This window comes from Mastigoproctus giganteus, chromosome 2 (assembly GCF_048544385.1).
Source record: "Mastigoproctus giganteus isolate SK-2022 chromosome 2, ASM4854438v1, whole genome shotgun sequence".
NCBI classification, from domain to species: Eukaryota; Metazoa; Arthropoda; class Arachnida; order Uropygi; family Thelyphonidae; genus Mastigoproctus; species Mastigoproctus giganteus.
The window spans coordinates 81,888,734-81,915,069 of record NC_143576.1 but is presented as its reverse complement, the minus strand read 5'-3'; the positions used below and the strand labels follow the sequence as shown (position 1 = coordinate 81,915,069).

General features: G+C 38.5%; 1 protein-coding gene across 2 annotated transcripts in view; it reads right to left on the bottom strand.

The window, feature by feature from the left end:
* LOC150089367 (uncharacterized) overlaps positions 1-26,336 on the bottom strand; it is a 164,720-nt gene that overhangs the window by 9,073 nt on the left and 129,311 nt on the right. The window contains exons 1-2 of one of the 2 annotated variants that reach the window (XM_090368550.1): positions 22,534-22,636; positions 2,762-3,046 (exon numbers count right to left, since the gene is read on the bottom strand). In XM_090368550.1, the coding sequence (XP_090224676.1) occupies positions 2,762-2,819 (58 nt within the window). In that variant the 5' untranslated portion in view covers positions 2,820-3,046; positions 22,534-22,636. Of the gene's footprint in view, positions 1-2,761; positions 3,047-22,533; positions 22,637-26,336 lie in introns of those variants that run through there. The other variant, XM_090368549.1, reaches the window with a different exon arrangement.

Below are 26,336 nucleotides of genomic sequence, written 5' to 3'. Positions count from 1 at the left end.
TCTTCTTATTATTTTTATTTATTTATTATTATTATTATTTTTTTTTTGGCTGGTGCAGCATAAGCCATAGGCTTCCTTGCACCGTGTGGCCATTGGTAATACTAATTTAAAAAAAAGCCTAAAATATTAAAATGAAATCTTCTTTTACGTCTTACAATTTGTTTTTCCGTCTTTCTGCTGAGATATATCGTGGATCATATTCTATTTATAAGGTAATTTCAAAAAAGTATTCCAAAATGCATCGAAACAGGCTATATCGAAGAAAATGTAGAGTATGTACCATATTCTTCACTGAAAGTAAGCATTGGCATGTTTAAAATTTAGGGGAGCAGATACCTGTGTTCAAGTAAGCAAAGAGCGAAACATCTTTTTTTGGCTTTCGCGTGGCATAGGAGTAGCAGCGTCTGAAGCACTATTTTTTGTCCTATTGAAAAGTCTCCATTTAAATCCCTCTGTATAGTGTTATAAGTGAATTTAGCACATGGTGAAGATTCGACAAATCGGTGGCAAGTATGTGAAATATGTGAACAGAGCGTTGGAACGTTAGCTTGTTTATTTGTTTGGGTGTTTTATTTTTATAGTTGTATTAGAATCTACGATCATATGCACCATACATATGGTAACTAGTAAGTTACCAAGTTTCTGGACAGAGATATCACTGTCTAAAGAAGGTGATGTACAGTAATCATTTTTATAAAATGTGAAATATTTGAGACATTTGTTTCATTAAAGGCGAGTGGGAGTTCGTTTGTGACTGGAGTGAGGAGATTCTGGTATCTTCTTGAATATTTTGCACATTTTGCACAGTGCTTTTGCACTGAATGTGCAAAAGCACCATTATACATTGATGACACTGATGGAAGACCCCTCCGCTCTTAATAGATAAGCATTGATGATATTTGTATGACCCATTCGCAGACGACCGGATATTACCTGCCTTTAGCGATTTGATCTGTAGCTTGAAGGTCATTTTTCGAGGATTGGCCTAATACTCGAAGCTAATTTTATGTTGATTTTGCCAAATCAATTGCCACTGAGACATGCATTTTCCCAGATTATTGGTTTTATCATTTAGACAATGACGCAATTACACTTTAGACACAGCTTGGATTTGTTAAGGGGAAATCATCGTGTTTGATCAAATCAATTTGATTGGATAAAAACTTGTCGAGGCAATTATTTTGATGAATTCCTCCAGTGAACTACAGAATTCGATTTCACACCTTTCGAAAGTGTCAACAAGCAAAGCTTTCCAGAGAACACTGCGCTGTGGCGTATAAACCAAAGAACGATGAACATAAATGTCAACTATGACGGAGAAGTTATGGATGAAAGCTAATATTTTTTAGCTGTTTAGCGGTAAAAGGAATTAAGTGCAGAGAATATTAAGCTGAAGGCACCAACTATTTTACATTTATGCATAGCACGCAACTCTTGTTTGGTCAGGCCAAGGTGTTGTGCAACTATCTCCTGATTACAGCAGGGATAAAAAGCAGCAGGAGTTTCAAGGTCACTCGCTAAGCTTCTCTTCCATATACAGAGTGGGAAGCCAAGTGCACAATCTTGAGCCACCTATTGTTTTTATCCTTGCTATAGTTAGGACTGGACTGTTTACAATTTGCATCCCCAACAACTGAAGTTATGAATAATACTGCATGTTTGCCACTATTTATTTAGAGATAAAAGCCTGAGCTTCGGTTACAAATTGGAATGGGAAATATGACTAACTCTGCCATTAGGATGAAAAAAAACTCTACTCCATCCTGAGAGAAGTATTTTACCATATCAGACAGTGGCAGGAATCGATCCTAGACCTTTTTCACAGTGTGAGACAGCAGCATCGCTATCCAGTGTCCCATTTTACGAATGCCCTTCTAAGTAGAACATAGCAAAAGACCGGAACTAAAACTGTAATTATCAGTGTTTTTATTTTGGTTTCATTTTTCCCTAATTTTAAACGTTTAGTTTCTGCGTATTTATGTCTTAATATACTAGTTAATCCACTCTAATAAATACGGGGAAGATCTTTACATAGATGGAGAAACTTTCTTCTACATTATATTAGTACAAAACGGAGCTACGATGCTCAAATACGTTCTACAAACTATTATATGCACTCCTATGTCAACAGCTCCTCCTACATCTCTTAATAAATATATGCCCTGATTCTCTTGTACTCAGGTTTTAGGATAACGAGTAGGTATTATGCGTTATTCCGAACTAAACCAAATTATAAAAACATATAGAATACACAGAACAATACATAAAGATATAAAACTGCGTTTTTTCAACAAAATTTTCAAGTAATCAACATTTTCAATTTGACAATCAGATTTCTGACAACTGTTTATGCCCTCAACTACCAAACTAAAAAATTAACTATATATTACTTCTCAGTAAATTCCATCAATCAGTATATGATGGTAAATTTATAAATTCAGGCAGAATTACACATACTATATTTTTTATGATAATTTTTCTGTTATGAATGATTACGTTATAGATGTGGAGAATCCTGTAAGGAGTATATCAGCCATATGTCTTAAATGATATCTGATCAGCAATTATCAAGATTGTTGGAACCGCCTTTATACAAGTAAATGTACTTGAAAGATTTCACAAGGACTCCAACTATTACATCGCAGAAGAACTAATTTCGAACATGGCTTTCTTTTAGGAACTCTTCATTAACTGACTGTTTATTTAGGCTAGGTAAAGTGCGAAGTATTAATAATTACGAACGTTCAATAAATATACGTACTGTACAGTCCGGCGGCCAAGAAGAACAGGATCTGTGCTGCAGCTGTGGTAACCAACATCTTTGCCACTAAATCGTAAAAGGTCAATTTTTAGCCGACAAGGGCTTTTGTTGTGGGCTAAAGATGGGTGATGTAAAACTTTACGATAAGGAACACGCCTCTCGATAAATGTGTGCAGATGACAGCACGAGCTTTGTGAGGAAACTTGATCGAAACCCGTGGCAACTATCGACTTTTGACGATAAGGAAGCTTTATCTCCAGCAGGAACTTTTTTACGACAACGAACCTGAAGAAACGAAAATTGTCATTTGATATTTTGTTTTTTGTGTATGAATAACACACTACAACCAAATCAGATAGGGCGGGAACTCAGTGGTTTACACAGTAAATAATCGAATTCGATTTCGTGCGTTTTGGCAGTTTTTCTGAAACAATTTCCTTCACAGCCTACAGAACCATTCAGCAATTCGCTCTTAAAATTAAATGTTACACTGTGAAGCAGCAGTCTAACTAGTTTTTCCTCAAGAAAAACTCTGTCATTTTCATAGATTTGATGATAAATAATCCCTGACAATATAATCTTAAGAGTATTAAGATTATATTGTCAGGGATTGCCAAAGCTGCGCATTAGAACTGATTGCGCACTTTTGGAAATTATCTCTGTGCCATATGTTTTTTCTGTGATCCAAATAGCTAGAGAAATGTCATAAACTGCCTAATTGCTAATCTAAAACAAGATGGCGACTCAATAATAAACGATGGATTGATTAGTTTCTAAATTTCGATTTGTACCTGAAGCATTTGACTATGAAAATGATTTTAATGAGGTAATGTAGCTAAACATATTCATTGTTTGCTGATTTTTATTTGAACTTTTAGATTATTTTTTCCAAAAGACTATGTACATAAAGACTGATTTATTTGTACATACGCTGCCTAAAAGAAAATCAAGTAGCCTGGAGGGCTGTGGCCTTTTAAATCACATGCACAGGTTCATATGAAGAACTCTTTATTGTAAACAGAAGGCACATTGCTGTATATAACAACCTTCATGGCTACAAGCCAGGGGTTTACATAAAAACATAACTATTGTAGAAAAGGTTGCACTGACAAAGAAGTTGGACATTCCAATTTAGGTGAAGAATTTTGGAAAACTTTGTTTTCCCTCTTCCTCTTTGGAGCTGATGCAGACAGTGGAAACCCCAGTTAGGGTCTGAAGGGGCTACGCTCCCGTCCTAAAAATAATGATTTTTTTTCCATACTACATGATGATTGAAGTTCATGATTCGCCGAAATCTGAAGAAAAAAAAAAGTTTATCTGGGCACGAAAATGTACTTCAGAAAATGGACAAAAAAATCGCACACTGCTTTAGCCCCCCTCTGCCTCTTTTCAGAAAGCAAAGCTTCATTATCGATGATATGTACTTTTTGGTGTAACAAATGCTGGATAAATCATGTATTTATTATTATCGGTATGGTAATAATACTAACAAAACAGTTTGTTTACAGAACCGAAGTAGGAGTTAGCCAGGCTTGAACAACACAAAAATAAATAAATAAAATTTGATGGTAGAGACGTTCACATCTTCAAGATATTGTGCGGAACAGATATCACTACTACTCATTATTGACGCCCAGTCCATTTGCCGTTTACCTAAAAAAGAGGTAATATTTGTTTAGGCAGGCAGAACCAGTTTAGACAATATTACAAATTAAAAATTACAACTCAACTTGAAGCATCCAATCTTACCTTGTGAATACATTTGAAATGGATGCTTTAAGATCAACCGTAAATTTTTATCAACCCTAGAATGAGTCTGATGTAGTACAAGTCTGCATATCTGTACCTCATTCCCAATGAGGAATTTCAGATGGGCAATTAGTACGGGGTTAGATTTTACTGAAAGCATTCAATATATCGCAACAGGGACCGAATCCATGATCAGAGCAACTTGTGTTATGTATGAAAATTAATCTGTAATCGAGCACATAATTACTCGTCAGAAGGTTTAGATTTCTTTTAGGTTATGCCCAGACATTTAATTCAAGTACCGAGTAGTAGGATCATCAATAACTGATTCTGTTCCACCATCAATATCACGCTCATTATTGTAAAAAGACAAATTACTCATTACAAAATACGCACGACATAAAACGAATTAAGCACAAGTGATATCAAGCTTTCTTATCAAAATATTTTTAACTCAAAAAAGAGTAAGAACCTTATCTGGATTTCGCATTTTAGTCAAATACCTCAAAACTGTTATCAAGAACGATGGAAAGCTGAATGGCGCAATAACTGAACTTTGATAGTTGAAAAAAATTCAACTATTTACAGGTTCGTACTATATGAAGTACATACGACAAGAGCAAATGAAGTATCTTCGATACTATTAGTTAATGAAGGCACAACTGAAATATGGGCAAAGTCCTTGCTATTTAACTGTAAACATTTTTGGAAAAAAAAAGATTGTTACAAAAATATCATCGGTAGGAGTGAAGAGCATTTGTTGACACGTGGCATTGTAAATAATATTGTAATCTGTGTACATGTGGAAAATTTTAGATAGGAAGATGAACTGTGCAGGGATGTATTTTGATATTTGTTTGCCGATTTTGTGACTAAAAGTAGGAATGTTCAATGAAAAGTACTTTGCGGAATTAATTAATATGTATAATTGGAAAAGTTATAAATTGGAGACATCGTAATTAAAAACTGATTAATTCCCATCTCGTGGAAGTATTTTAGCTTCCTAGACGTAAGCGGGTCCTCTTCATCTTTCGTTGTCACGTGATTTTTGTCTTTAAAGAAAGACATTTTAAATGAAATATTAGAAAAAAACTCTTTCTCGCTCAAACACTAATATGAGCAAAATCTAAAACCAACGAATCAACAGGGTTTCGGAAAGTATGGGAGAGTTTATTGACCTACAGAACCACTATCGATAACAATAATTTAATTGTGAAAGCCTTAATGAAGTTGTACTGAGGGAGGTCAAATCTTACGGTCATCACCCCACGTGCCACTCAAGCTGGTTTTCCCCCAAAACCCAAAATACAGTGTGTCAACAACCAGATATCAAATAGGTCTAGCAGCTCACCATATAAGAAGCAGAGGTGTTGCCTGCGAAGCAAGGGGGTTCCTTCAGCATAAAGCCAAATAAACAGGTTCTGAGATGGCAGTATATTGTGGTTATTTTGTGGTCGCTTTGCCTGTTTACTGAACGAAAAACCAAAGTTTCTTTCACATGAAACCGTATAATTTAGCACTTTGTTAGAAAGTCCACAAGAATTTCTTACATCATTAACGGGGTTCGAACTTTAGCATTTTCCACGCGGAGTAGAGAGAAAGGCGATTATGTACATTGTGCGCTACATGCGAAGGCACTTCGTTATGCTTTTCAACTTTTGATGTGACTCAGTTGGTGGGTTCAAATATTAAGGACTTCCGCCCAACCTTTACATTGCATCCTTTATTTACTTCCGTTCTTAAAGTTCAGACTTCTTGCATTGAATGTTTGCTCAGATAAGACAAGCTGTAGGTCAACAGTATATTACAGACAGCGTGGTAGAAGCAGATACGCAGTTTAAAGGTTGATTATTGCAAATTGTTTACAGGTGTAGACAAATATAAATAACATTAAGCGTAAAACAATGTATTGGTAGTGTACAATTGTTAGTTTGCTAGTTCTTTCTAAGTTATTCTTGTGATGTCTCGATATATTATGTTATAAAAATACATGTATTCTACAATCGGTTTTCTTGTCTGACGGATGAAATCCAAAGTTCACTCAATTAAAAACTCGCTCAAGACCGACTATCCGGGATACATGTGAACAAAAAAAACCATAAAAATTCCTATTGTCCACATGAAATTTCTACCAAGGTTATTCTCATACGGAGTGGAAGGACAGCGAGAATAATCACTGCATTAGCTGCGAGGTACACCACTGCAGTTAGTAAAGTGTGTTTAGGGTCAAACGGCACCAAGGGTTTCCCCCATCTCCACGTAGTTTACATTGTGGTGTGATACAGTTCACTATAAAAGGCCAGAGATTTAAAAGTATATGGATCTTGAGGTGTGTGATGTCGTGTACCGTTGTTATTCTGTCCATTTAGCCACCAGACCCCTGCTGAGGCCCGACGTGGCCCACACTGCAGTTGTAACATCACCAGACAGAAGAGTAGGAAATAATTATATACATTCACTTCATCCTTAGCGTGATAAGTCGCCATGAAATGTTCTTCGCCACAACAGAGATTCAGAACCATCTGAATCCGAACCCGCTAATGACGTTGAGTATCATTAATATTGACAAATTACCTCCGGAAATACACATGGGCGGCGTGCCCCATACTACAAGATTGTAGGGGTAATTCAACGCAGTAGTAGTAATCAAATCAAAATTCGATCATGGAATAACTTTCTGCTCTCATTGAAGAACAAGCGCTGAGAAATCGGCTCTAAGGCTTGGGTTTATATTCAACTTAAAGACAATCGACGTTATCCACGGTTCTTTTGGTATTTGGTATGTTGAGGGTCTAGCGGCTCCTGGGATTCCTCCCATCTCCGCGGTGTTCTCTGTATCGAGTGATAGTACCCTATCAAGCCAGAGATTTAAAGTGTGTGGATCGTGTATAGTGTAGTCTGTTGTGCCCATTGTTCATCTGGCTTATTGGCCATCGGGCCCCTGATGGGACCTGACGCTACCCATACCGCGCCACGTCGAGCCTAGCCAGGTGTTACCAGTAAGGAATCAGTACTCTGGCAGGTCCTGCCACCTACTTTCCTCAGATTTCAGTGGCTAGGACCTATAAAAAAAATAATAAATAAAATTTAAAAAAGACATTGCTTTAATCGCTGTTGGTGCTTTTGTTTGGTCATAGAGATTTGCCTTAAGAGCGAGAAGGGATTGTACGCGAGATGAGTTTTATTTTTGGCCGAAAAGGGTCGGGCAAGCAATTTTGGTGTAGTTACAATTTTGACATGTGGGGCTGTGCACTATTAAGGTAGACAGATTTGGGTGGGGAGAAGGAAGGCTGGAGGGCAGAAAAAGAAGAAAGGGACTGATAGAGAAGGTGGCCCCCAAATATTCAGTGGGCATGCCCATGCCACACCAGAGGGAAAGTGGGTTTTGCAGGAGAGGAGGGATAGGGGTGTCCCCCCGCCGGGAAAAGGAGATAAAGGAGGCCCGGAAAGGTGTCGGATTTGGAACGCCATTTGGAGTTGGCAGCAAGATTGCAATCTAAGTCGTTCACTTTGACTTTATCTCGGCAGAGGCCAGGATGCGTCACCTCCACGTGACAGACTAGCTACATCTAGGTCCCAGTGTTTGGTCGCATCCAGTTAGGACTCAGGTTGTCCCCACCATTTGTGTTCAAGTCCTGTAGTCACTCAGCTGGTCGTCAATGGCCAGTTGTGTTCTGTGTCCATCGGTGGACCAAAGTCTGAAGTTTGTTTCAGGGTGGTGGAAGTGCTCTTTGCCTGGCGAAGAGATTTTGGGTGAAAAGCGTGAAAGTCTTATAGTTTTCTTCTTCCTGCAACACTATGTCCTCCTGATTTCTAAGGATGGAGCGTAGTTTGGTAAACAGCAGGCCACGGAGGTCTTCATATATATTACATTCGTAGAGCAGATGCTCCCAAGTTTCTTCTTGTCCGCATCTACACTGCGCTATGTCCGAGATTCCAAAATCGTATAGCTTTTTCCTGAAGGAGCCATGCCCTGTCAGCAGGTAAGTGGTATGAAGTCCAGGAGAGTACCAGGTCGGAGAAACAGGGTAAACACGTCCAATGTCTGGTATGAAGCTTCCAGTTATGCGGCCTTTAGTGGAGACATTCCACCGATTCTGCCACACTGTTCTCATGTGGTTTGTAAGACGTCTTTTTTCCTGTGGTCTAGTCAGAGTTGGGTCCGTAGTGTATCCCAAATGTGTGAGTACCCTTCCTTTGGCGTGTTGGTGCAGCAGCCCACGGCTAACAATCTCTAAGTCCAGAGGGAGACATCCCGCAAGGACCTGGAGAGCGTGGGTGCTCACCGTGCAGCATGCTCTGGGTGTTGTGAGGAGAATTATTCGATGGATGGTTTCCAATTTCCTTCTGTTAACACCAGTGCTTGCCTTAGCGTACCAAGCTCCCGCTGCATAAGCCAGTGCCGGGATGAAGAATGCCTTGTAGAGGATGGCGAGCGCTCTCTTCTTCAGACCCCAGTCTCTGCGTGTAACTCTAGCGAATAGGCCGGAATATTTCCTGAATTTTACTCTGAGGTAACTAAGATGCATTGTGAAGTTGGTGTCTATCGGGGATAATGCCAAGATACCTGAATTATGTTTTTAGTTTAATAGTTGTTCCATTTATCTTGATCTGGGGAGGCCTCCTGGGATCAAGGGAGCCCTTGAGGAGTATTGAATGTGTTTTTTTCTGTGAGATGTTCAGTAGATTCCATTTGCCCATCCTTGCAGAACAGAAATGGCATGATTTGCATGGGTCTCCAGCTGAGTCCTGCTATTAGCCTGCAGCATCAGTATAAGGTCATCGGCGTATGCCTGCGTTCTTATATTAGAGATTTCCATATTGAGGAACTCATCCAGCACAAGAGTCCACAGAAGGGGGCCCCAGAACTGATCCCTGGGGGCAGTCTCTGTGGACCTGCCTGGAGAGAGTGGCAAAGGGAGTAGTCACTGTAATCCTTCTGTCATCCAAGTATGATCTAAGGCAGCAGAACAAGTTGCCTGGAATTTTGGCGCGCCGAAGTCTGGCCAGGATTCCGGGCCACCAGAGAGAATCAAAAGCGCCAGCAAAGTCTATTGATATGAGGAGAAAATACTTCATGTCTCAGTTTTTTGCTGCATCAATTATGTTTTCCAAAGCGTCTGCCGCTGAGCGTCCTCTTCTGAAGCCGAACTGGTTCGGCGACAGAAGAGGACGCTTCTGGAATGAACAGAAGAGGACATGTTCGCTTCCTGGAAGTGAGTCTCTAATCTATGGTATTGAAGCCGCTCAAAAAGTTTGCTCAAGCAAAGCTATGGGTCTGTACGATGTTGGTTTATCCTGGGGTTTGGTTGGATTCTTAAGTATAAGTCTTATTCTTGCTGTTTTCCACTTATTAGGGTAAGGGTAATAGCCTTCTGAAAGACTTATGCCTAAGTTGCTAATATCTTTCTTAAATTGTACAGCATCGCATGAATGGATGTAACCGTCATACGTTTCAAAATCTGAAACACCGCCAGTACTTGGTCTTCAGCGAGACCAAAAAGTCTCTCCATAATCAAAATCGAACACAAGTAAAACAATGTCATTCGATTTGATTATGAAGAAACTTGGAGATAATTTGATTCCAAATTCTATGTTAAATACTCTGCAATCCTATAGTAATTTTCTGCATAGGACAAACGCCGCCCAATTATACGAGGTAAACAAAACAGTTATTCACAATACGGCATATCTTATGTTCCCTAATAGACATCACCGCCGGCTGATGAGAAGCCGGTAAGCTCCAGAACCTAACGGTGTCTCGAATTTTTAAATGTATACCGGATTCGCCTATTCAGATGACGTTGTGTAACTCCGGCAGAACTGGGTATCTGCTTAAGTTGCTAATATCTCATGAAGACTGAGAGCCGAGTATTCGCCACTCATTCAATGAGAGCAAAAAGTCTCTCCATGTGATCGAAATCTAACTCAGGTACGACGTACGGGTTTTAGTTTGATTTCAAATTGAATCAGCCAGTCTTTAACTGTGCTATAAGTGATAAAATCGAGCAAATACTTAAAAGATGTCTCGGCATTCTTCTTACTGAATTATAGAGCAGTATGGAAGCTGGGAAGTTTAATGTGTTTCTACTCCCCTTTCTCTCAGAAATTGCTTTACGTGAACCCACTGACACAAACATGTGATACAGAGGAAGACAACCACTTAGCTTCAAATCGGAAACAGGACCATACTGCAATTCGAAAAGGATGTGTTGGAATCCTCAATCTCTTCCAGATAATTATTACAAAAATGGAGGTACGATATGGATATTGTGGAGGGAGAAAACTTTACAAGTTCCATTTGATTTACAAATAGGAATTGCCGCCAAGCCAAGGTACAAGAAAATGCAAAATGGCTTCAATAGTAATTTTATTTTAAAGAAATATTTCATGAATGAATTAAACTTTTTTGCCGTGAGGATCAAAAATTTCTCAAAGCCATGGTCCATAAACTGTTTCTTAGATCTAGAGGAGCTACTAGTTGGGAACAATCTTAAAGAATATTATTGCAGTTAGCTCTTTTAGAATAAAATTATATTCACTAAGAAACTCGGCGCATTCATGTCTGTCAAAGAGATGAGAACTAATTTCAGATTGCACACAATTTGTAAATGAAGTACTGAGTTTCTTTCGATTAACATTAACTGATCAATCGCCTAGCTTTAGGATTATATGAATTCACCAAGTTGTCTTTACCTTTTGCGAGAGAATTTGTTTACTTTGTGCTATTAGGGCTTACATTCCTGGGTCCTCCGTGACAATATAGTAGCAACACTGTTTGCAGCCAATCTGGAAAGGAGTGATTTAATTAGTCTAAGGCGAAAATTTAGTTTTCCCCTGGATTTGTACACACAAAATTAAATGTCTTTAAAAGAGCATCATATAAGGAGACTATACGTCAGATCTTCAAAATCTTATATAAGCATAAATAACGTACATCCACATATCACCTGATTATTCTACCGAATGAGATTTTGTCGTCCGCTATGCTCCGATCCAAATTATGCAAACGGCACCCTTAAACAGCATCTCCTAAAAAAAAGAAAGAAAAAAACAAAGCCAGCGCTTTCCATTTCAACTGTCTGTATAACAGTTTATCTAATTCTTCCTTAAATGTATTCAAATTACTGACCCTTACAACACCAGATGGTAGTTTGTTCCAACAATCAACCACCCTTTGGCTGAAGACAAATTTCCACACATCCGCCCAACAAGCATCCTTCCAAAATTTGAATTTATGCCCCCTCGTGTGTCTACTCTGAACAAGAGGAAGAATGCATCAGCATTGAGCTTACTCAATGAAGACGTTAAAAACTTCAATTAGATCTCCTTGGAGATGCCTAGTCACAAGACACTGCAATTTGCAAAACTGAAGCTTTCCTGATAAGAGCACCCTTTTGCCCGCCCCCCCCACACCAATTTGTTACTCTCCTCTGCACCTGTTCCAAAATATCCATTCTTCCTAAAATGAGGCTTCCAGCCCTGTATTCAGTACTCAAGATGTAGCCTAATCATTGCATTATACAATGGGATAATCATCTCCTTATCCCTGCTAGCAAAATTCCTGTATATCATTGACAAAACCCCATTAGCTGTTCTGGCAGCCCAACTTTACTGCTCAAAGAACTTAATTTCTGACTGCACAACTATCCCCAGGTCTTTTTTCATTCTCCACCGTTCCAGATATAGTACCACACAGCAAGTACATTAATTTTGGATTACTGATACCCATACAAAGTAGCTTGCATTTGTGAATGTTAAAATTCAATTGCCACTTCCCGATCTGCGGAATTTCTCTAACGTTATAGTAGCTAGCATACCTTATTACTGTTATTAACTAGGCTGCTAACCTGCGTATCATCTCCAAACTTCGACAAAGTTTGCGGATATTACGAGTATTATCAGATGATACGATTAAGTATCATTTGATGATAGTTTGCAGATGATACTATTAAGTATCATCTACAAACTTAGATATTAAGCCTGATATGCCTTCATAAATATTATTAATAAATGAAGAAAACATTTTGAGGTGTGTTCTGATTTCGATTTTCTGTTTGCTGGACGAAAAACTCGACTTACAGGGAGGAAAAACCATGCTACCCTCGCCCGAGGCAGACTAACTCAGCCACGTTGTAAAAAAAAAAAATACCCATAAAAACTGCTCCAGTCATCGACAGGATTCGAACTCAGGTGTTTTCCACCCGGTGTGGGGAAGACTGCGATCCTACAAACTGTGCTACCCACGAGGGCCAGTGAACTGTGATGTACTCCGCTAATAATATCAGTCCAAGAAGAGCAGCACGGACAGATAACCACTATCTTCTTCTCCCATTCAATCATCCCTTTATCCGTAGAAACAACTTGCTCTTACTGCTCCACCACTCCAATTTGTATGTGCAACAATATCATTTTTTTTTTCTGAAACCAAAGTATGTGGATGTCAAAATTATTCTTTGCATTCAGTTCTTTTGTTAAGCATTATAGTATACAATCAGACTGGTCAGACAAGACCGTCCCTTAAGAATTCCATGCTGTATACGATTGCAGTATAATTGCATTTCTTCTTTAACCAGTGACGCCATTATTTTCCCTGGAACAGATGTCGCCTTTTGATCCCCCCCCCCCCTTTGTGAATTAGCAATACATTTATATATCTCCAGCCCATAAGAACCATTCCTGAACCCAGGGATGCCCTTTAATCTTGGTTAAACGTTTGTTGCCTCTCTTAATATAACTGGATGGATACCATCCACTCCACATGCATTTTTTACATTTAGCTTCAACCATTTCTCTCACTTATCACAAAATCATTCAGCTCTGCTATAATTTGACTCACTTCTGGCATCACCTTCCGTAAAAATTTCCTCAGTAATGAAAAATGCAAAATACCCATTCAGTTTGTCTGCAACCGGAGCCGGATTATCGACAATTAAACAATTGATATCTAGTGGACCAATGTGATTCCTAAACCCTTCCTTCTATTGTTAACATAAAGTCTTTGTTGCTTTTCTTTGTATCTTTGTCTTACCTTGCTTAACCTCTTTTGTGACTTGATTTCAGTCTACTTTATATCTACTGCATGCCTCTTTTATCAGCTGATAATTTATATGCATCCTATGCATTTTCCTTCGCTGCCACGAGTCTCATCAGTTCATCTGACTTCCATTTAGGTATATCCCTTGGACTGCATCTCTTGGTATACAAAGCCCCTTAGCTACTACGATAACATCCCTGAATTCTTCCCATTCAGAATTCTTTGTTGGTAACATCGTCAGTTGGTCCCATTGCATATAATTTAAAAATTGTCTGAAACCGCTGTAGTCGCCTTTACGAAAACAAAAGCCTCTCCCTTCCCCCCGTTGCTTACGACACTTCCCTGTGTCAGATACCGGACACTGCAGGTATGGACAATTGATATGTGCGACACAATACGGGCAGGACTCGCTATGTGAAATTAGAAACTTCAGCCTCTTCAGTTCCATGTAGGTAATACGTTCACAACGGGTTTAATAAAATGCAAATTAACAAATTTCGTTGTCACGGTTTCCTTACATGGAGTTAAATTACCTAGTTAGGAAAACATCAGACATGAAAAGATATGATGTTTCACTTCTTGGACTGCGCTAAAACGTGTTTAAATTTCTGACCAGTAGATAAAATCTATATTCTTAATGAGAGTCGGCATAATCTTAATAAATAAGCTGATACAGTATTGTGGAACAGACATGGTAACAATAATATTTGCAACTCCCCTCCATGTCAGCTCTAACGATTACAATAAGGGAAAATAATAAAAACTGGAGTGCGAATGCTTAAGCTAAAATGCTAATAAAATCCCAATTCACAAAAATGAATGGTGTAAAGATGGTCATGCTTTTTTTTTTAATACAAGCCCAGAAACAATCTTGACTATTACATTAACGAATTCCTTCACATCGTTCTTCCTTATATTTTAGCCTTTCTGGTCTCCCATCCTTCGTAATTTGTTTCTTTTGTCTGTAAGTCAACTTCGATGAACAAAAAAAACTTCGAATTTTGAATAGTTATCGTCCATAAAGCATTTCATGTTCTAGTTCCATTGTCTGATTTATTTGAATAACGGCAGTATCCATTTGACGAAGGTTATTCTGACAGTTCATTTTCAACTGGTTGCATCAAACTGCAAATATAGTGCTTAACATACTCTCACTGTTTTATTTATTGATTTATCTTAGCTTTTTCTGATGTTTTCGCCCATGATTCATTTATACCCTATCAGGGTTTGTTCTTTCTAAAAGTACTGGGAAAGGAGAAGGGAACTCCAGGAACAATTTTTGCCTTTCCGAGTTCTGGTTTCCCCCCGGTGTTATCTCTACTGTGTTAATCGTGTTGTTTCTACTTCGGATTGTAAACACGTTGGAAACAAAATTGATGATACTTCTGTAAACTCATTAATTAGCTTGAGCAATTAATTATCGACGAAAGTTAATTTGTCACTGAAATCAATTACTAGAGGGGGCCCTCCACATGAAGCGTAGGGATGAGCAATAACTTAACTAGAAAACATCTAATGTTTTTACTTCTAACTGTGCTATTACCGTGCTACTTTAATTTGTGCTCCTCTGAATTCGTCTTTTCACACGTCTCTATTTCCATTCCTTCAATCTTTCTGTTGAAACGTAAAGTTCATTAAGCTTTTAACGTCACTTTCTTTTCCTTCCTATTCTGAATTATTTTACCTGTTGCTGAAACATTCCTAACAGGACTAAATAACAATTAGGAAGGAACAGATTGCAACCGGGCAAACATTTCTTAAAGATTTTGAATTTGTCTACTTGCCTTCAAAGTTAACGAAACCTAACAAAAAAAAAAAAAAAAAAAAAAAATGTTGGGCCACTTAAAGTACATTCAGAGAAGTATCCAAAGCTATGAAGCTCAAATAACAAAGAATTAAATGTAAGCGTGGAAAAAAAAATTCCGTTATTCATTTATTTTTGAGTAGGCATCTTAGCTATGCACTAGCTTTCTAAAGCTCTGAAATTAAAAGGAAGGAAAAAATGATGCTGAGTTTTGGCAACCGATAAATCAGTCAACTTAAAAGGAACACGGCTAGGTTTTCGAAGCGCTTTACCCTCAGTGTTGAGATGCATACCTGTTCCTTCCATCTCTTTAAAATAAAAGCAAGATTAAATAAATTTAAAATTATTTGAACATTAATAAGATCCAATATACTTAAAACGGGTGCAATTTTTGTAGTCTTCTCTAAATGTACAGAAAGCGCTACCACCATATATCTACACTTGCCCTACCATTAATATCTGGACACCCCCTCCATGGACGGGGTTACAGGTCCTATGCATGCAACACGTCACAGAACCTGCTATAAATATGCACACTGGGCTTCGAACAGATAATTGCAAAAGTAGGCATGGAAGATAAAAGTTCAACAGAATAGATCACCTCAAAAAATGCAAATGCTAGACGCCGATTAACATGGTGTAAGGAGCACGAATCCTGGACTGTAGAGAAGCGGAAAACAGTCCTATGGACAGGCGAGTCGAGGTTCGCACTGTTCCAGTCTGGATGTGGCGAATGCCAGGGGAACAGTTCCTTCTTCATTGTATCTCCTCCTAACAATCAAGTTTTTCTGGAGGCAGTTTCATGGTTCGGCTTGGGCCTAAAACCATGAATGCTGTGCAACAGCAGGACATCCTGGACAATTGTTCACTTCCAACATTACGGCAATACTTCGAAGAAGGCCCATACTTGTATCAGCAAGTCAATGCACCATGCCATACTGCTCGGATCATAGAGTGGTTTGAGGGCATGGGTGTGGAAAAGTTGGATTGGCCAGCCCAGAGTTTGATCTGAACCCCATCTTTGGGATGTATTGGATCGTCCGGTACGTGCACGTGTCGGACGACCGCAAGCACTGGTGACTGCGTTATAGGTCGAGTGGAGGAACGTATTACCTTTGTGACATTTATAAAAAGCTGGTTGAGAGTATGCCACGAAGATTGAAGGCAAATCATAAAAGCAAAAGGTTTCAGCACCAAATATTAAATGACACAAAAGTTCTTTTTTTTTTTTTTTTTTGTCTAAAGGCAGATGCCCGCATATTAATGGTAGGGCAGTGTATATAAAACCGTTGTCTCTTCCTGACAAAAGCATGCAGCAAATGCTTGTTGTTGTTTTTAGCCACAACAGCAACTTAGATCATATTGCATCCTACTGTATATAATATGTATACAGGGTGATTCACTACCAGTGCGACAAACTTGCAGGAGGTGTAGGGGGCACAAAGACGAATCGGAATCACATAGCACTGCAGGGTCCGAAATGCTTTCGTCATGCGGTAGAGGACGTTGAACGGGAGGTCGCGTGAACAGCGATCCGCTGGAAGTCAGCATTTGCGAACCAGTTCCCGAGGCAGTAGGATGGACGAGTATTCAAACGTTGAACTGGCCGACATGCACCTCGCGTATGGAGCTGTGGACTGTAACGAGCGCGCCGCTCTGCGCTTGTACCAGAAACGTTTCCCGCACAGGCGTGCTCCTCATCATACGATTTTCGCACGTGTGCACAGAAGGTTACGTGAGACTGGTTGTTTCACGAGAGGTACCATGAATCGAGAGCGAACGACGGGGACGCCAGACAATGAGGAGAATGTCCTACGTCTTGCAGAAGGCAATCCGAGTACGAGTACTCGAGCGATAGGCCAACGATTGGGTATTTCCCAATCCACTGTATGGAGGATACTGTCAACAAACCAAATGAGTTCATATCATCTGCAACGCCTCCAATTATTGGAGCCTGCAGATTATCGACTCCGGAGGACTTTTGCTACTTGGTTTCTTCAACAGAAACGGTTCGCAAATGCTGAGTTCCAGCGGGATCGCTGTTCACGCGACCTCCCGCTCAACGTCCTCTACCGCATGACGAAGGCATTTCGGACCCTGCAATGCTATGTGATTCCGATTCATCTTTGTGCCCCCTACACCTCCTGCAAGTTTGTCGCACTGGTAGTGAATCACCCTGTATAATTTGCATGTGTTGTGTTCTGTGGTAAACTCAAGTTTCCAGGAGAAAATATCATGTAACCCTCTCCTGAGAACGACTAACTCAGCCGTTTTGTGAAAAAAGGCCCATAAAAATCCTCCCTACATTGAAGGGATTCGAAACCGGGCCTTTTTAACTCGATATGGAGAAGACGGTGCCTACATGCATTGCTGCAGCAGTGGGAAAGTTCATTCATTTTTTTTTTTTTTTTTTTTTTTCTGTAAGCAACAGTAACTCCTTTCACACATGCGGTTTCACATGTGAAACCCCTATTTAAGTGTTTATGTATCTTTGTTGTTCAGATGAGGCACGAAGGAAGTTAAGGCCGTGAAGGTTCAAGTACGTTATATTTATAAGAACTGCAAGTCATCTGTGACAGCTTAATCGACACGATACATCGCCATCTACCGCTCGTTTTGGAAAGACATGGATTCTAATCACGTCGATGACTGGAGGAATTTCTAACGTCATCTTCAATCGACTTTGCAATTAGTCGATTGAAAGGAGTAGAGGTTTCCCTCGCATTTATTTCGGAGTTTTCAGCCTGCACAACATGTAAATCAACCAACAATACTCACTTCTACAGGCCGATACAAGTACGCCTCAAACATCCATAAACTAAGAAAATTTATTAAAGGGCTCTGTAGTAAGCCTAAAAACCGAACATACTGTTAAATTCTTAAGCGTTTATATATGCAATGTATTCATTGTTCTCTTATTATCTGAAACTGCTCCATTTTGTTAAATTTCTATCGGTACACTGAAAAGACTTGCACAATGCAGGACTTTCATTGGTCTTTACAAATCGTTATAGAACAGCTGTCTTCCTTGTATTGCACAAAAATTCCCTTGAACTTGATATTCGTAATTTCTGAACAATATTACTTGAACTTCCCATTCGTAATTGCAGAACAGAGACTTTGTCAGCTTGATTTATCCTTATCACACTATCGATGTTTTCATGTATACCAATGTAGTTATCCAAGATCTTGTTGCTGACGGTACAGGATTCATGTGACCGAACTTAACGATAAGAAGACAATCTGGGCCTGATTTAAAGAATGATCATATGATTTATATATATATCTTATCTGCTATACCGCATATCATTCTATGGTGGGAAGAAGGGGTTTGTACTTCGAATCAATGTTGGCCCTGTAAGTCAGAAATCGATTTATTCATTGCATGAAACTAAGAGTGCAACATTTTAACCATGTACGCAGTTTTTAAATTTAGTCAGAAGAATTAGCTAGTCTGTGTAATTTAAACTGTTATATTATTAATTTACTTTATGGTTAAAAAACCATAAGTATCGCCAGATGTCAATTAACTATTTATGGTAACAAACTTTTTTTTTTATTTCACAACATTCACCCACTAATCCGTGACGAGTTAGAAAATTTAACTTGTAAAATAGAAATCCCCGAAAAGAAATTTGACAAATATTTTGATTCGTCATGGAAAAAAAAGAATTAAAATATGTTAGGTACTTCTATCACACTTCTTACGTTGGATAGTTAACTTCAGAATGTATTACCAGTGTATTTTAATCATTTTCCTTCACGAAGAACAAAAGATCTGTGCACATTTCTTTTCAGGAATTATTTTAAAACTTTATTTTTTAATTCTTCACACATTATGGATAAGTGGATTAGCATGGCGAAATAAAGATTTGAATTATTGGTCTAATTATAGGATCCTGTAATCAGACCAACACGAGCTGATAAGTTTCTCATTCCTTGGTTATCAAAACCAAGACTGCTGCATGATTTGAAAGTTAACTAATAATATAAATATTATGAGTTTGAAACTATCATATTAAACTAATTTTGATCAGATCAGTGTTCATTTGAATATTGACAGATTTGTAATAGTATATTTTTTATTCTTCTGACCTCACGTGGCCGTTTCGGAATATAAACAGTGTATTTATGAAATTTAGGTATACTTGGAAGTTACTTGTAGAATATAGCGCGAAGAGGCACATTTTGTATCAGTGATACCGGCCGACTGCAAATACTCAAGTAATACAATAAATGGGAAGGAAAGTTTCAACAAAGGAAAAAGGTTCCAAAGCTCCCATAATTAGGAAAAACCGCAATATACCTAAACTTATATGCTGGAATCCGAAATACAACATTAGTATGCTTACATTGTACGAATGCTTTGAGGGGAAAAGAAAAGAAATATCACTGACATCATCTTCCATCCAAATGCTGGTATGATACTCATATAGAAATAACAGTTCTAACTAGCCAAAGAATATCAAGTGTGACATATTTATTGTTAAAGGGATAATATTAAGGAAAAGATTCAATCACGCTTCCATTAGCTTGTTAGCCAATGGTATTTAAATGTTTCAAATTAATTGAACATTTAAATTAATTTAAATGTTTAATTTAAACTAAATGTTTCAAATTAATTTGATTAAATGAATCAAATTAAACATTTTCACCATTTCCAAGCTTATGGAAATGGTGAAACATTTAAATGGCAACGCTCGAAAAACAGTTAATAAATAAAATAAATAAATTTTCTGTTTATACTCCGGGACGACCAAATGATCAGAGGAGTTCACAAGATAGACAGAATACAAGAAACAGCACCGTATTCAGCAGTCACGGGCTTGAACCCCGGTCACTCAAGGCACGTGTACTTATGCACCCGCGCGCCTGACCAACGCTCGAAAAACAGTTCTTTTATTGAACAGAAATTTCCGATTTCTTAAAAAAGGAGACTGCTCCTTTTGACATTGGGCGAAGGCATATGAGACACTCCATCCAACTGCTTGTTTATGCTTGTGAATACTTGAAAAATCAGCTAATCGGACCGCAGTACGACCTCTCATACTGTACCCAACTTTGTGCGATTTTGTAGCGTGCTATGTCTATACAAGAGTGCTGTGCGGGCTGGAAAACTATGTACTCTTCGCCTTGAGTCAGTGAACTACGGCTCGATTGAATAGCCCTTTAAGAATTCCTCCACTCTTGATGGGATTCGAACTGAGACAAGTGACAAAACCACCAAAAATTAAACTATCACAGTGGACCTTGATCCAGTAGCATTTTGGAGCAATCTTAAAGCAGGTGATGATCGCATATGCAAAGTTGTCGAATTCATTTATGTAGCTACTCTTACTGTATATTACTCAGGGAGGAAGACTCTTATTAAAAGTGTTTAGATAGAGATTATCCCTTTACTCATCTACTAATAGAGTACTGTACTCCATCATATCAATGCCTCGTCGTTCGTGCCTTTACGTTTCTGAAGATGTCCACAAAGCGTCTATTGGAAGAGGAAGGCTAGTTTTCCCGACTCTCAAAAACAGTTCTTTTTTGCTAGTCTGCAATTCTTGGATAATTTGGTCCCATATTTTATGACTATTTTTAAGTAATATTTATTTTTCAAACTTTATTCAGAGCTTTGTAATATTCCTATCTTTTTAATTAATAAATTATTTGTAATGAATATTGCATTTTATACATAAAATAAAACATCAATTTGGACTGCTTTCTTTTTTGTATGCGTAACGGATTTTTCTTCTAAGCAAGAAATTAACAATACGGTTCTAAACTTCCATCTGAATGGTCTCAATCATTTTGCAAAATAAGGAAAATCATTAAAAATTTAAAATAAATAAAATTAGATTATGTACCTGGACATTGGGAAATTTTTATCAAGCGACGATGGCAAATTCATGTGCCTTTTCTTACCCCCTCAGTCCTAGTCCCAAGCTCTTATAGAGCCTATGGATGAGGATGACATACTCAGCTATAAAAATGTCTATCGAAGCAAAGGTGAAGTGTGTGATTTTCTTTTTGGCGATTCTAAATAGTAGGCGGACTACAAGAGGAGGAAAAAAATCCTTTATTATCCTTTATTAAAATTTGCTAATTCAGATGAGGAATTCGAAAATAATTTTCACGCTCCAAGAGAAATGATGAAAAATATTTAAGAAATAGCAACGCTCGTAAAATAGTTCTCTAATTGAACAGAAATTTCCGATTTCTTAAAAAAGGGACTGGGTAGGGCACGTCTACACCTGAATAAATTTATAGTTATTACCATTTAACACATTAATCAAGTTTTCTTTTAAAAATCGTATTCATGTTCTAATTGACTAAACCTCTTCGTATACACTTTTGCTTTGAATATGAACATTTTCTTTTGATCATATTTGTATCTTAGCGGTGCCACCTAACATGTGTTGCTGTATTTTGAATATATTTGTTTTTATGAACTGCGACTTAAAAAAAAATTAAATATATAATTATGTTCTAAAATTCAGATAACCCTTCCCTCTATTAGTCCAAATTGCTTTATTATTAGAATATTTATATAAAAGGTGACTACTTGTATTTATTTTATATTCTCTAATAATCTCACAGATTATGCAACTATCAGCAAGTATTATTCAAGTCTTTTTAAAGCCTGTTGATCACATGCATCCAATTATCCAGAAGGCAAGTTTCTACATAACGTGTTGTTAATAAGTAACAAAGAGGGCATGCGTGCATTCTTCCATTCTCAATACGGTCTGCGCAATGGGCATTTCCGCGAACTTCAAGGTTAAGAGTTTATGAAAAAGTTAGGTTAGGTAAAGCGAATGGCGGAGAGGCAAATCCACAATGGACGAGCTATGGCCTCAATTTTCCAATGAATGATCAAAGCACAAAAGCCGAGATTTTGGTGTATTTTAATTACATTAACCATACTCCAATATATGTGGGTTATAATGCAGTTGTAGAACAACCATTTTGTGGAATCTTCAACCCCACCCTTTAATAGGGACCTATTTCCAATGAATTTCATTCTGGAGTGTACTAAGTTTTATGGTAAACAGTTTTCTAGCTTTTAGAAAGCTCAATCTATAGCCCAATTTGGGGAACACTTAGCAATAATTTTATTTACTATTTATCTACAGTGGTCTATATAAAATCATACTAATATTATGCATGTAAATGGCTGAATAGGGCACTTACAGAAAAATCTTGATCTTATTTTCCAAAATGCACGGAACAAAAACCTTGGCTGTCCTGTACTAAAAATTATCTCGACATGCACACCACCTGCGTAATATCCTTCCTTCTCCCCACGCACTGGTATCGTACCCGGCTTACGTTATTGGTATGTAGAGAATAACACGAGAAAAACTTTTAAAAAATGCAGACGACATTGAAAATAATTCGAAGAAATGACACCAGGGTGAAAGTGGAATTTAAATGAATATACGTGACGTGGTCACTCTGGAAAGGGAAAATTACAACAGCAATTATAAACATAACAGCCAACTAAAGTCAACACGCGACTCCATATTATTTCGAGCAGTGTTGATAAAGCTGTCTATCAGAACAGCGGAGGCAAGATTGTAGGTACGCTTCGTGAATGCCGCTGACTGCGAAGAATAAGGAAGGATGGTGGGGGGGAACCCCCCTTTGCCGAATGAACTGCGCAAAACGATGACGAAGTTTGAGGAAACAGGTGTGTTGACTGTAGTCAATGGTTGAGGCTGTTGAAGAGATCAGCGTTAGTGTGACCAAAGATTGAAGCAAGAAATCTGGTTTCATTTGCTGATACTAGAGTAGTTTCGTGGTTAATTAACCGCAAAGTGCAACAAATCAGATGCAGTGGTTAGTTCCAAAATGTACTTGTGCGACAGCTAACCCTAGATGACTTTTAATTAAAGCAAGTTTTTCTTTTCACCGTCTCCCGGAGATAACAGAATACTATTTCAACGAGTCTATATCCGCTCTGTGAGTTGGGGGGAAAATTTCAGTTCTGCTTAGGGTCAGCTAATTTAAAGTTAGTATTTCCTGAAGAGAAGAAGCTTAATTTCCGCTAACACAAGTTGATCCACATAAATGACGAAAGGCCCATTTCCATTTAAAGTCTGCAAAGAACTTGCCGAACCTTTACGCTAAGATACTAAAGAGGGTAGCAGAAATCTCAGAATAACATATCAACTGTGCAGTACTACACTGTGAAATGAAAAAGACCTGGAGATAATTGTGCAGTCAGGCCTGAAGATCTCTGAACAATGCAAAGAGGTGCTATGAACGCCTATGTGGTTTTGTCAATGATATACAGGAATTTTGCCAGCAGAGACAAGGAGTTGATTATCCTTGTATAATGCTACATTTTGAGTCTCCGTAGCCAAGTGGTCAGGAGCGGGAGTGCAGTAGCACACACGCTCTTTGAGTAGACCGGGGTTCAAACCCCTGACTGCTGAATACGGTCGATCTGCCAATCCGCACTGGACCAGCGTGGCAGATTATGGTCCATTTCCCTCAGCATGAATTGTTGAGGAGGCTTCCATCCTGCAGTGGGTTGATAATGGCTGCCCTTTTTTTTTTTTTTAATGCTACATTTTGAGTACTGCTTTCAGGTCTGGAGGCGTTATTTTAAGAAGGATGTGGATCTGTTGCATCAAATGCAGGGAAGAGTTTCCAACTATCTCACACCATACAGATTCTATACTAGCACGTTTCACGTGCTAGTATAGAATCTGTATGGTGTGAGATAGTTGGAAACAAGAGGTATAATGCGAGTAGGAGTGATCTACAGACCAGGTGATTGTGAAGATTATGACGAAAAGCCTCTAGATGCAAATGGAATGGGCAAGTAAGCGACAATGTCTTATTATGGGTGATTTAAATTTTCCTCTAATTGTTTGGGGTAAATGAGAACAAAAGAGTGCTCTTATCAAGAAAAGAATTCAGTTCTGCAAATTGCAGCATCTGGAGACTAAGTACCTCTAAGATCTGATTTAGGTGTTTAATGATTTGAACGGATTGAGCAAGCTCAACGTTGATCACATTCTTCCTCTTGCTCAAGCTACACACACAAGGAAGTATAAATTAAAAGTGAGGAAAGATGGTTGCACGACAAATGTGTATCGGTTTGCCTTCAACCAGCGGGTAATTGATTGTTGGAACTAACTTCCATCTAGTGTTGTATAAGCGAATAGTTTGAAAAATTTGAAGGAAGCACTAGACAATTTGTTATGAGGGGGTGGGCAGGTAATGTGGGAAATGTTTTTGTTTTATTGGATCATTTGCCACTACTAACTGTAGGATATCGAAGTCATTTGAGCATATTAGTCATGAAATGGCACCAGTGTGTTCAAGTGATGTTCAAAGTATTAATCCGTAATTTATTAGTTTATTGTATCGCATTTGAATACCCACTGGCTATTGAGGTATCCATCAGTTCCAACCTATGCCATGTTCGGAGCGAATATTCTCTGAGGTCCTCGATCATGGAACGTAAAAGCAAACTAACCTTCGTAAGTAATACAATTTCAGAACACCCTGCTGTTTGGAAGGGTCACTACAAAATCATAAGAAATATACAAGTAAATAAAAAGACCCAGGACACCTAGCGCAACGATAAGTAGATGCGGTAGGTATTAGGAGACTATTGTCAGGGAAACGGGGAATATATTTTGTAATAAGGATAGGTGGAGTAGAACCAGGGTATGTCTGCCGGGAGCAACAATTAATGATATCACCAACAGATTGTCAGATTTTAAGGGGTAAAGAGAATATTATTATTCATGTGGGGACTAATGACATTAAAAGCACACGATCTGACGATTTGTTGGAAAAATACAGGACCATGCTGAGGAGATGCCGCGAGCTAGGCCACAATGTCTATGTGTCTGCAATTCTGCCCAGACACGATAGGAGGAATTATATGTTAAAAGCCTTGTGGATTAACTCAGAGCTTTTGGTGGGAAATTTCTATCAGCTTGGCCCACATTTGTAGGTAGAAGGAATTTGTTTACACTTAAACAAAGGTGGTACAAAGGTTTTTGCCAGTATTATTGAGGATACCTTAAAGGTTCAGGAAAGCTGATAGTTGGGGGGGGGGGGGGTAATACTGACACGCATTTATCTGATAATATTGGTCAAAGTAACTCTTGTATATACCCCAAGAGTTCTTATCTGTTTCCCCAATTGGACATATTATCTAGATGTTCTAGGGGCAGAAACGTTTCAAGTAAGCGGGTGGCTAATGCCAGGGAAGGGAGAGCCTAAAAACTTCAAGGGTTGTTAAATACACAAGAACAGTAAGTCTTAGTTGTTCATATAGTAATGTTAGAAGTGTCGTCAATAAAATGAGCGAATTCGAACTGCTGGTTAAAACAAGTAACGCGGATATAATAGGGCTTACGGAGACGTGCTGCCACCCGGAAATTGGGGATGATGAGTTTCAGTACGGCTTGTATAATGTATTTAGGAAGGATAGGGTAGATAGAAGGGACGGTGGGGGCAATGCTTCTTAGAAGCAGCCTGTGTGCGACGATAACTTTCCCGGATTCAGACGTTTCACGTGCTAGTATAGAATCTGTATGGTGTGAGATAGTTGGAAACAAGAGGTATAATGCGAGTAGGAGTGATCTACAGACCAGGTGATTGTGAAGATTATGACGAAAAGCGTCTAGATGCAAATGGAATGGGCAAGTAAGCGACAATGTCTTATTATGGGTGATTTAAATTTTCCTCTAATTGTTTGGGGTAAATGGGAAGGAAACTCGACACGGAGAACAAAATTTTTAAATCAACTAGATGACTGTTATTTGTATCAACATGTCAGGGAAAGTACTAGAGAAAAGAATATCCTAGACCTCATCATCACACATGAATCAGATGACATAACAGGGCTGACAGTAGAGTAACCAGTAGCAGGAAGTAATTACGGAGTTCTACGGTGGATAATGAAGAGAGAGGTAGCAGTAGTACAAGGCAAAGGAATGGGTTTTAATTTCAGAAAAGGAAATTAC